Here is a 13,190-nt window from a genome sequence, read left to right on the forward strand (position 1 = left end):
TCAGCGGACTGGAATAACTGTGTATAAGTAGAAATCAGAACATAGGTAAATGTTTGCTGCCATCTTGTGGATAATTGCAATTTCTGAAATTTCCTGCATCTGCTGCTTGATTATTATCTTCCATCCAGTAAGTCAATAAAAATATTTTTTAAAAATTCTCATTAGCTTTGCATTTTAGTATAATAGCTACACACCTTGAAAGGACTGTGTAAGCATCCTGTTTCCCAACAAGCCATATGCAAACTTCAACATCATTGTAAAGCATGTGTAACTATGGTAAATGTTATTCCACAGCAAGGTTCAAATCAACTCTTATTATTGATACTAAGCAGGATCTATCTATCACAGCAACAAGATCCTATCCTGTATCATTTCTGCAGATCCTGTATGAAGATCTTCCAAAGGAATCGTAAATGCATCCAGCGTCTACCAAAGACTCTCAGATTTCTGGCAATTCATTTACTTCCAGTCAACACACCCAGCTCTTTGTTGTAATTTGTCTGCTATAAAGTTATTTTGTCTTAATGATGGTAACTATTTTAAGAGTTGCTATGAGAAAACTGGATTGGTAACTTGCCTTGATAGAAAAACAACACGCTACAACCTTCCACTGCTTTCAGTAAGATGGCAACAAAACGCTCTCTTTTAACTACCGCCAGGCATCCCTATTCCAACAATCTGAAATCCAAAACATTGCATAAAACAATGTGCACTTAGTGCTGAGCTCAGGAACAACTGATCTCAGAATTTCAGATTAGAGATACATCTGACCAAAATCTGCAAATGTTCTACAATATGAAAAACTAGCCAAAAGTGTGAGACACTTTTGGTTCCAAGCACTTTGAAAAAGGAATATTCTGCCTGTACTAAGCATTCCTAACAACACCAATGGAAACTTTGAGACAGGAAGTGAAAACCCAGTAGCTGAGATGGCTGAGCAAGAGGCAGGAAACAAGATCTTCCTCGGTGTTGAGGATAGCCAGATGAGAAGGAACACTGTCTGCTTTAAACTTAACACAGGCAAGGTGCACCAAAGACAGCAGAAACTCAAGCTACTCTTTCTTCAACTTGAAGCAAAGTGGAACCATGCCTCTGACCTGGGCAAAGTCACCAACAGGAACACCATGGTGAAACCAATGCTGGGCAAAGTCACAAAACCAGGGACTAAACTGCTAGAACCATGCCGCCCAGCAGCAGGAAGACTGCCTCTACCAGCAGGACGGTCAACTGGGATCTGGAATCGTCTGTGGATCAGGACCCCTGGCTGCTGTGGGTAGCACTGTGCTGCACCTCTCTGATATCCAGACCCGTATAAAGGCAGGAAACCAAGCACAAGCGTTCACTCTCTGCCTCTTCACTGTGGAAGCAACGGAAACAGCCACTTGAAGCTCCCACTGCCATGACTCCCCACCATGATGCACTATACCCTGCAACTTAAAAAAAAAAATTTAAAACAATTGTTTTAAGGAAACTCAAGTTTCAGAAATACAAAGAAAAGATCCACCACTCAGCAGTGACACTTAACAGTGACGGAGACCCTTTTAAAAGTCACTGAGCAGAAACCATGCACTATGTTAAAAAGACAACAGAAAGCATCAGTGTCAGGCTAGGTCAAACGATAAAAATCAAACACTGAGCTCAAAGGCAGCACAGTCAAAGGAAACCAGAAGAAAAAAAGGAGCAAAGAGAGCTTGCAGAGACTTTGGGCCAGCATTGAGCAAAGACGTTCAGTGATTTGATGGGGCTGGAGAGACGGCTTAGTGGTTACAAGCACCAGCTGCTCTTCCAGAGGACCTCAGTTTGATTCCTAACACGGTTCACAACCATCTGCAACTCCAGGGGATCCACTGGTCTCTTCTGGCCCCCATGAACACCAGGACACAAGCATACATGCAGACAAAACACCCATAAACACAAAATAGTAATTTTTTTTTAAAAAAAATTTAAAACATAAAGTTAGAAAATGACTTGCAAAACAGCTACATAAGATTTTATATACACAAAATTACCTTAATGTCAATATTTTTAAATGTTCTATTAAAAGAAAAAGCATCTACAAAAAAAAAATCACACAGGGCAATATAAATTCCCAGAGCCTCTCACAGAACTGCAGCCACAAGAGCTAGAAGGTTAAAGGGACATATGTAAGTCAGGGACTAAGATTATTTCATGTACTTAAAATTTTTAAAAACTCTCCCAAACAACATCATTTAAATAAAACTAAAGGCTCTCTTGTATCCCTGATTGGCTTGTCATGGAGATGTGACACAGGTTGGAGAACTTACAGCATCTGCTTTACAAATGGTGTTGGCAACATGTCGGCACAGCATCTTCAGCCAGTCTGCTTTCGGAAGCTCCTCTGACGTCATCTGGAAGCTGAGCAGTACGTTGGCCTGCTCTGTCGGAGGCCTCACCAGCAAGGCAAAAGCATTATGGCAGTCTAGGGTGCCAGATGAACAGTGTTACTCCTGGATGTCTAGAAATTCTCATTTCCACCATTTCCACAGACCACTAAAATCAGCTTTCTTTTCCCCCACCCCACTTTTAAAAAAGAACCAACAATATCCTGAAAACAAATAAAAAGTACTCTTTGTGACATTTAAATTCTTCAATAATAATTTAATAGATATAATCTTAGAATTCCAACATTTAAATTTCAAAATTAAAATGGCAACACAAACACTAAAAACTTACAAAAATCACATACAAAGTGTACAAATATTAAAGAGTAACTGCTTTGTAATTGAGATATTAAATAATCAATTTTAAAAACACAGTGCCGAAAAAATTTGAAAAACCTGAAAACAAACAAACATTAAATTCCTACTAAAAAATATGTGGAAACGGGACTTGTGAGAAGACAGTTCTCTCCATCACACGGGTCTCTGGGTTCACACTCAGGCTATCAAGCTTGATGGCAAGTGCCTACACCTGCTGAATCACCTCTCTACCTCCCTAGTCTAGATCGTAAAGACATCTCCCTGATCTATATCTGAACACGAACACTTTCACAACTACACCTCCCCCAAACTCAAATAATTGTCTCATCATAGGCTCTAATAAACACACAGTTGAGTAACTAAAGATATGGCTCAGTGGGAGAGTGCTTGACTGGCAGATGCAAGGCCCTGGGTCTCATCACCAGCAACACACAGGCCTTGCCGCTCAGAGCAGTGTATCATTGAAATAGCTTAACGTTAAATAACAAAAAAAAAAAAAGATGTTGCCTAAAATGTGACCATAAACACGCAACACTAAGTGCTAGCTAAACAGATAATGCTACTTTGGATAAATGTTCATTGAGCATTTTCAGACCTACAGAAAAATCACTCAAATACTCAATACCAATAAGTTAGAAGGAAAAGCTTTCGTTAGGCCAGTGCTGCAGTATAAATCAGGAATGACACCCAAAAGCTGAGCCAAAGGCCTGTCTCCAGCTGGGACCCTGGCTCTGAGCTTCACAGCTCCACTACGAGTCTCCAGCATGTGCTCTCGGACAGCAATGAAACTAAGAGAATGGACTGGAATCTCCAAAATTATCGGCCGAAATATCTTTATAAATAGATTATCTCAGGAATTTTGTTGTAAAAGAGAAAGGTGGCACACATGCAATACACAGGTACACACACACAAATTACACACGCCTATTGAGATAAGGTCTCACCACATACCATAGCTGGCCAGGAATTCACTATGTAGACCAGGCTTGCCTCTGCCTCCCCAGTGCTGGTATTAAAGTGAGCTGTCATACTCACCTTTCCCATGTGTATGAGTCCATTTGTCTGACCCAATGACATCCAAGCTTACCAGTTACTGTGGGCTATTTATTTGACATACAACTACTCTTTAACCTCTACCTTTTCTAAAAGAAAATTGTGTGGGTGTCTGTTCCGTGCACACTCACTTGCTAGACTATGTGTGCTTTAGTGGACGATTTGTGGGAGCTCTTTTCTTCACCATGTGAGTCCCAGGGCCTGAGTTCATGCCAGTCTTGGCAGCAAGTCATCGTGCCATCACTACCACAACTCCCTTCCCAAATAAGCATCTTAAAGATATCCCTGGGACTGGAAAGGTGGCTCAGTGTCTAGGATCACTGGCTGCTCTCCCGGAGGACATGGGTTCATTCTCGGTACCCATCTTAACTCCAGTCCTAGGGATCTGGTGCCTTCTTTTGGCCTCTGTGGGCACTGAATGAATGTAGTGCTTAGACATGCAGACAAAACATCCACACATTATTTTTTTAATAGGGGAAGGAAAAGAAGAAAAGATATTCCTAGACGCACCACTGGCAAGAAAAAAAGACATTAAAATATATGGAGCAAACAAGACCAGTGATTATGCAGAATGGCTAGTAAGTTTTGATGAGAGAATAAGACAAACTAAGGTGCTATTTAGCTGTGCACCTTATTAATGCACAACCATTTAAAAGTCCTTTGACTCTTAGAGGCAGGTTGAAACAATAAAAACATCAAGTCTGTACCTAGAGGAGGAGTTAAGAGAGATGATGTATAAGAACGATTACTTTAGGACACATTATAGTTGAACCACACATGTAAAGATAGTCTATCCATTTAAAAAGCAGTAACAGCTGGGCAGTGGTGGCGCACGCCTTTAATCCCAGAACTTAGGAGGTTGCTGCAGGAGGATCTCTGAGTTCGAGGCCAGCCTGAACTACAAGAGCTAGTTCCAGGACAGGTCCCAAAGCTACAGAGAAACCCTGTCTGGAAAAACCAAAGCAACAACAACAAAAAAATTACTAACAGTAGCAAAACTAAAAGCTTCAATGAGGACAAGCTTACCTTCCGTCTCTCTGATGTCCAACACCTTCTTAATCTGTGAAAGAGGCATTAGATGAATATGCTTAAGAGAAGCTGGCGGTCGGGTGCGGTCATGAGGACTTCTAAAAGTACCGATAACCTTATGCCGTTTTCTCGCTATCTGATTGCAGAGAGAAAGTCATAATCATTATTGTGATAAAACCAAAAGTTCACACATTTAAAAATAACAGCACTAATCACAAAAATCTATATGCAACTAATCTGATGATTAGCCATTCCAGTTACTATGCGATAAAAGCGAGAGACCATGACAAAAGCACACATGTAATTGTATAGCCAGATGCTCATGTCCGTATTAGGGAATGTTCAGTCAGAAAAACAGGCCTAGGGATGGGGGTGTGAAAAGCCCAAGGGCATGGAAAGACTAAGAAGCACAGCAAGAACACGAACAATGGCAGGAGTCTTGAACAAAAGCCAGGAACCTCAGATGGAGAGGAGTTGTTCTGAGACAGCTGCCCTGGCTGTAGTTTAAGGGGAGTATCTGAAATATCTCCCAGTGACAGAATAACACAGGGGAAGTATGAGACAGCTCCTAGTCTCGTGACTGCTTACATAAACTGACAAACGAAAGTAATTAAGCATACATTCAACACCTGAAACCCCAACTCTAAGGAGGCTAATGCAGGAGGAGACCTTCAGTTTGAGGCCAGCTTGAGCTGCACAATAAGACTGACTCAAAAAAATAACAACAACAACAACACACACACACACACACAAAGCAATAGAGATTATAAAGTCAAAGTGCTGTATGAGGCTATAACTTTACCTTAACTGGATACGCAAAAGGAAGAGATAGGTAACTGGAGAAGAGCAAAATCAGAAAGATCCTGTGATTCGTGATATAATGAGATTTTGCCAAAAGAAAAAGAAAAAAAGAAAAGAAAAGAAAAATCTCCTTTGCAGTAAAAACAGATTTTGCTGAAAGGAATTAACATAAAATGCATGCAAATATTTACTTGAATTGAGACTGACCATCATGATTAAGACAGATATGTTTAAAAATACATTATGTGGTATTGGGCTAATGAATAAGATGAGCAGCAAGACAGCATATCACATCCCCACTAAGCACATATGCAAATGTCTATTCTATACACCACGTAACTACACCAAATATTAATGGTTCACTTCCACGGGCATAGTGAAAGTACGCAACATATACTCTAATTCCTCCGCGATGAATGGACATGCCTTTTATTTGGCTGACCGATATACACCACTATTTTTGAAAAAGAAAACCAGAAGAGCATGAAAATCGATGACACAAACATTGATAAGTCAAGGATGATTTGAAAAAACTAAAACATAGATAAAATACTCAAACGGAAAATAAATCCTTAAATCTAGATTTAGTTTAACATTAAACATCTGTCATATTAAAGACAGTATAGGTTTTACTGATATTTAACTGTTCCTAATATATAATAGTGATTGCTCTAGGTATTTGTTATATACTATCAGAACATTAAAAATAACTTTTTGTCTCAAATTTGCTAAAAGGTCTATTTTTCTTTTTCTTTTTTTCCGAAACAAGATTTCTTTGTGTAGCCCTGGCTGTCCTGGAATTGGCTCTGTAGAGCAGGCTAGCCTCTAACTCACAGAGACCCACCTGCCTCTGCCACCAGAGTGTTGAGATTAATGTCATGAGTCATCACTGCCCAGCTGAATTCTATTTTTCTTAAGTGAGCTAAAGAATAAACGTCTAGCCAGGCAGTGATGGTGCATGCCTTTAATCCCAGCACTAAGGAGGCAGAAGCAGATCAATCTCTGAGTTCGAGGCCAGCCTGTTCTACAGAGCTAGTTCCAAGACAGCCAGGGCTACACAAAGAATCATCTTGAAAAACAAAAACAAAACAAAACAAGGGTCTATCTGGAAGCTTGAATATTGATGTCCAAATTTAATATTAGAAATACAGCAACTCAACAGACATAGTGACATATGCCTGTAACCTCAGCACTTGAGAAGGTTAGGTACTTCAAACCAGCCTGGAAGACTATCTAAAGCAGCTGGGCTGTGGGTACACATACCAGCAATGAATGAGCTGAAGAGGAAGGGGCAAAAGGATTACAAGACCAGTCCTTACCAGACTCAAAATGAAAGACAATAAGAAGAGACAAAAGTTTCTATTCAAACAACTGAGATAATATCTAAGAGGATGTACTAGGTCTATGCCAACTTGAAACAAGTTAGAGGCAAAGAGGAGGGACCCTCAGTTGAGAAAATGCCTCTATAAGATCTGGCTAGTGCAAGCCTGTAGAGCATTTTCTTAATTTATGAATGATGTGGGAGGGCCCAGTCCATTGTGGGTGGGGCTACCTCTGGGCTGATGATCCTGGGAACTATAAGAAAGCAAGCCACCACTCCAGGACCTCTGCATCAGCTCCTGCCTCCAGCTTCCTGCCCTGACTTCCTTTGATGATGAACAGTGAAGTGGAAGGGTGAGCCAAACAAACCCTTTCCTCCCTGAGTTCTTTTGTTCGTGGTGTTTCACCACAGCAATATTAACCCTACGACAAGGGAGAATTGAGAGACCAGGGCCTGAAAAGGTACAGGGATTGCTCACAGCAGAATTAAAGTAGAAGGGAAGCCAGTGGGCCAATTATGGTAAAATATGAAGGGGCCATAAAAATTAAAAAAAAAAATCAAATCACTGCTCTACTAAAAGCAAAGATAAACTCCACAACAAAACTCTAAGGAGATCAAAATAACTAAACCTAACAGAAGGGAGCCAGGAGACCTAGAGATTTCAATATGAAAAACCTAAAGAAGTCTTAACAAAAACAGCCAAAAGGAAATATAGTTCAATTGTATACAGCTAAGCCCCTGCTAATGCAAATTCAGGTAAAACAGGATTACAGATGACTCCTGGTCTTGTTCTCAAAAGCAGAGCAGGCTGAGGCTCTGACTGCAGGGGTCAGGCAGTCCCCAGACACCCACTGCATGACATTTATGATTTTTTTCACTCCAGGATATGGTCGATTGTGTATCATATTATCACTATCTCGTGCTTTTGCTAACATTACTAGTCAAACGAAGTATCACTACTTAACCTCTAAGTACAGAACCCTCTAACAGAGGCAGGCCTTGAGATTTTACTGCACCTAGAGCTGCTCTGTGCATACAGGCCTTGGTCTCTAAGATAATGGACATGATGTAAGAGGTAGCTCTTTAAGGGAAGCAACACAGAAAAGGGATAAAGGAATGGATAGACTTTAAAGAAAAAGGAAAGCCAGTAGTCACTTTGATGAGGGCAACAGAAAGTTACCCAGTTAGAAACATGTCAAATGAGTTTTCTTGTTAATTTCTTTTTCACCCAAGGAACACCTTTATGTTTCTGAAATAAAGGAAGCTGAATTCCTTTCTAACTGTGCCAAATAGTTTCGTGTCATTTGACACAAACTAAAATCATCTGAGAGAAAAGAATCCGAATTAAGAAAACACATCCACAAGATTGGGTTTACAGCGAGTATGTTGGGCATTTTCTCAACTGATGTGTGAGGGCCCAGCCCACTGTGAGTGGTGCCATCCTTGGGCTGGTGGCCCTGGGTTCTATGAGAAAGCAAGCTGAGCAAACACGAGGAGCAGTCCTCCATGGCCTCTGCATCAGCTCTTGATTCCATGTTCCTGTCCTGACCTCCTTCGATGATGACCAGTGATGTGTAAGTGCAAGCCAAATAATCCCTTTCTTACCCTAGCCGCTCTCAACATGGTATTTCATTACAATAACTAAGATACTTCCCCTCATTAAATTGGTTATTTAAAAAGAAATGTTAAAAGAAGGGAAAGAAGCTTAAAAAGTACATAAACTCAATTATCTGCTTTTGGGGTGTTATGAGAAAAAATACTGACTACAGTCAGGTTAGTTTTGGAATTAAAATTATTACATCCCATCAATAAAACCTTCTAACTGTAAAGAATCACTTGGCATAGTGGCTCATGCTTGTCATCCCAGCTGACTTGGAAGGACTGCCCCAGGTTGAAGGCCAGCTTGGGCTACAGAGTGAGATGCTATCAAAGCAGAAAAAAGAAATCAAGAGAATCACAGTACTAAGTTATCAAGTTAGCTTTTCAACTGATTTCATCTTGACTGCAAAGGTGAACTTACATTTAATTAAAACAAAGACAAAAACTCAGTTAATTTGTAGATCCTGTATAAATATACATAAAAACACAAGGCTCCCAAACTTATAATTTAAGCACTTATCAATAAGGAATTTTGACTTAAGATATGACATCCGGAAATTTACCAAACTTAATATTTTAGACTTTCTCCCAAAAGCATTCCACTGAATGAAATCAGCAACTGATTTTAATATCTTTGGCAAATAACTAAATGTACCTCAAATTTCTTTACTGTACTCTAGTCAAAGTTTGATTTTAAACAGGGAAAAGACAAAATACCTCAGTGTTAAAGTACACTGAGTAAAAATTTACCTCGAGGCAGTCATTGAAGAGGAAGAGAGTGACCTGCTCTCCTCGGTCACAGGGATACTCTCCTAAAGAAACTGTTTCCACTCTTTGTACTAAGCTTCGATGAGAAGATAACAGATTAGCCTGTAAACACAGATAAAAGTGGTCAAATGTTATCAACTAACTTTTACAAATTGTGGTTCAAAAGTGGTACTAAGACTGCTAAAATATTTTTAAAGATCTGTTTCTATTATTCTTATTTATGTATACATGTCTCTTTGAGTTATATGCTCTGTGTTTAAAGGAACCCTCAGAACCCAGGCGCTGACTTCCCTGTAGCTAGATTATAGGTTATGAGTCACCTGACATGGGTGATGAGAACTGTACTCAGGTCCTTTTCAAGAGCAGCAAGTGTTCTCAACCCCCAAGGCATCTCTCCAGCCTGAGACTATGTATATGGAAACTATAGAAACCTCATTAAAGCTCAGCTAGTATAGTTGCTTGTTGTCAAGTCTAATCACCTGAGTTTAGTACCCAGTCCCACACAATGGAAGGAGGGAATGGACTCCAAAAATCTGTCCTCTTGTACAAGTACACCGTACATGGCATGTGGCTACACACACACAAATAAATGTAATTCAAATCAACAACAACAAAAGAAACCTCATTAAAGCAATAAATAAAATGGTAATCATCAAAAAAATTACTTACTGGGCATCCATCTACTTCGTAAACTACATCAAAAATTTGTTTCTGTGCTTCTGTTTTTCTCTTATCCTCATTGATATGCCTGAAATATTAATGTTTATTCTGTAAAACTTCGATTAAGATGAACATGAAATCAGCATATGAATATATTTCAAGTCACAAAGTCTGACTTTCATGTCTTAACTTTGATACATGATGAATCAAACATTCCTTCAAGACATTCTATGGATATTAAAAAATATTCCACAGATCTTTTAGAAATGTTATGTTTCACTGAAAATATTTTACTCATTTAGTCAATAAACACCTTCTAAGATACAGTTAGCTTGCATATTTGATGATAACAAAATTCTGAGTTTGAAACACACTTCAGTTAAGCTTTGCGCTCCATTCTCACATCACATTGCAGCCACTCCCCTGCGAAGAACACCACACTTGTACAGAGAATGCTGAGCCCCTTTCGCCTTTCTCCTTTGGGCCCCAAACTAAAATCCATTAAAACAAAGACAATTATTAGGGAATGCATAATGATAAAAAGTCCTACACTTACTGGACTAGTCCAGCAACTGTGTCCTATTAGACACTCGAGAGTTTACATGACTGCACGAGGATGGGAGCTTTCACTGAGAGCTCACGGTCAGTGTGGAAAACCTGCACTCGCAGTGCAAACCCTCCTGGAGGACAGAAATGTCGCTGTCGGTAGGAAACTCCACAGCAAGAAAGCTTCCATCTGGAGCTCACATCTTGCTCAGCCTCAGCAGGGAGTCTTGAGAATATTTTAAGTCATGAAGAAAAACGTATATGGACTCAGGATCTTGGTCAACAGAACATTCATGAAACTATGAATTTAAGGAATGTTTAAAGGCATCTCTTCACTGCATGAAGTTTAATTAATATGAAAAAGATCATTCAAGTAAATAAGTATAAAACATAGTAATACAAAAAAGAAAGGACCTATGGATACAAGGTTTACAAAAATATATCTTTGTAAATCAGAATTTAAATGAAATCAGAAAATTCAACAGACAAAACCATATGCATGTGAATGGCACGAAAAAGCCTTTCTCTAGGGCCCAAGAAGAAAAAGTCTATCTGTACATTAATAGCTATTTTCTTCTAGACCAGTACTATCTCTTTATATACAATTAAATGTCAGAAGTAAGTAGTCTGATCAATACTATCATTTTAACTATAACCAAACTACTAGAAGAATAATTTAGGAATTTAACAAAAGTTATTTATTGATACTCTTCTAGTTATGACAAAGATATCACTACCAGTCTAAATCTAATAATAAAAACATGGAATCAGCGAGCAAGATGGACCTATGGGTAAAAGCACTTAAAACATGCAAGCCTGACAACCCTGAGTTCAATCCCAGAACCCACGTAAAAGGGGAAGGACCTCTGACCTCCTCATGTGCTCACATGCTCATCATGGTCCCCCCCCCCTCTCTCTCTCTCTCTGTCTCTCTGTCTCTGTCTCTCTGTCTCTGTCTCTCTGTCTCTGTCTCTCTCTCACACACACACACAAATACAAACAACATTTTAAAGTAAAATTTAAATTGCTTACGTCATTACTTCTTTTAGTGATCCAATAGCTTTTTCTAAAGTGCTTTTGTCAGGGTTTTCGTCAGCTGTATGCTTCTTAAGATCTGTAATAATAACATGGCTTTTTCTATGACTAAAGTAAGTATAGTGGTTTTTCACCTACACCTTAAAAGTACATCATCTTGATGCAGGTTAACTATTTATATACGTAACATCTGTATTGAAAAGAAGTTTGTTGCCAGGAATGTCAGAGCAGATCTCTAATCCCTATTACCTAAGGAGTTGGAGATAGAAGGACTGTAAGTGTGGAACAAAACTTGGCTGCACAGAATTATACTATTTCAAAACAACCAAGGTTGAAGTTTTGCTTAATATGTGTAAGCTCATGAGTTTATTCCTTAGCATGATGGCGCATGCCTAGAATCCCAGCACTTGAAAGGCAGGGATGGAAAAATAATACTGTAGGCCACCTACGAATATACCTAATTAGAGATGCCACATTTGTGTTGATATTTAAGAACCCACTAACGGCCATAATTACATTTAACCTAAAATTATTATTCAGCATAAAACCTGTTCTAGATATAATTTAAATAACTTAAAAGCGTAACTTAAATGTGATAAATCATTGTGAGTTCCAGGATAACCAGGGTTATTTAATAAAACAATGAGAGGCTGGAGAGGTGGCTCAGTGGCTATGAGCACACATTGCTTTAGCAGAGGGCCTAAGTTCAGTGCCCAGCACCCAAACTGAGATGATCACACCTACATCTCCAGCTCCATGGAATCTGACGCGCTCTTCTGGGCTCTCTGGGCACACAAACTCACATGTGTACCATCACCAACAACACTCAAGCATATAATTAATATTTTTTTAAACGATCAACAAAGTTTTAACCTAAATCCTCTAAAACACTATCTTCTTCCATTAATGTCTCTAAACTATTTTACTAATGAAATTTTCAGAATATGTAGCACTGATTTTTTTTTTTTTAATATTGCTTTGTCTCCCAGTCACAATTAAAGACTCCTAGGTTTCTCAAGCTACAATGCTGAATGATCCTGTTATCTCAATACACATTCTTTTTCAATTTCCCATGGGGAGACATGGCCCCATCACAGAGAGCATTTGTGCTATTGTAAAGGTTCCTTTTTAACATGCTAGCTCTGTTCTCCAGGTTCTTTTGGTGGTGGTGGAGAGGAGAGTGTGTGAGTGAATGGTGTTTGTTCTTCCTTTGTTAATTTTATACAGGGTCACTCTAAGTCTACCAGGCTGCCCTCGAACTCACAGAAATCTGTCTGCCTCCCAAGTGCTGGGATTAAAGGTGTGCACCACTATGCCTGGCTCTTCTCAGGTTCCTTACTATGTTCCAATACTTGACAGTCTTACCCATTTAACACCACATCCAACTAATGTTTATGTGGAAGAATCCAAAAAGGCTTAGAAGTTCATTTTTAGTCTTGACAACATGTGATAAACTTCTATTTAACAAAAAGTCTTACTGAGAGGCAGACATTGGCTCCCATGTATAATCCCAGCACTCGTAGGCTGCCTGGAGGTAAGACTGGCCTAGGCTAAGGTAAGACACTGTCTCAAATAAATAATAAATAAAATTAAGAAAGAGAAGATAAGTATCTAATGAAATAATTTAGATTATGCAAATTTGATTTAAAAAGGGTCAG

The 13,190-nt window shown here is 39.2% G+C and overlaps 1 protein-coding gene across 6 annotated transcripts in view; it reads right to left on the minus strand.

Moving 5' to 3' along the window:
- Ect2 (epithelial cell transforming 2) overlaps positions 1-13,190 on the minus strand; it is a 56,806-nt gene that overhangs the window by 12,085 nt on the left and 31,531 nt on the right. For all 6 annotated transcript variants that reach the window (XR_012908084.1, XM_075950722.1, XM_075950720.1 and 3 more), the window contains 5 exons: positions 11,530-11,611; positions 9,961-10,039; positions 9,274-9,393; positions 4,800-4,938; positions 2,286-2,440 (listed from right to left, as the gene is read on the minus strand). Coding sequence is in view for 5 of the 6 variants with exons in the window: in XM_075950722.1 (XP_075806837.1) it covers positions 2,286-2,440; positions 4,800-4,938; positions 9,274-9,393; positions 9,961-10,039; positions 11,530-11,611 (575 nt within the window). In the remaining variant the exon portion in view is untranslated. The remainder of the gene's footprint in view (positions 1-2,285; positions 2,441-4,799; positions 4,939-9,273; positions 9,394-9,960; positions 10,040-11,529; positions 11,612-13,190) is intronic.

This window comes from Microtus pennsylvanicus, chromosome 16, assembly GCF_037038515.1.
Source record: "Microtus pennsylvanicus isolate mMicPen1 chromosome 16, mMicPen1.hap1, whole genome shotgun sequence".
Classification (NCBI taxonomy): Eukaryota; Metazoa; Chordata; class Mammalia; order Rodentia; family Cricetidae; genus Microtus; species Microtus pennsylvanicus.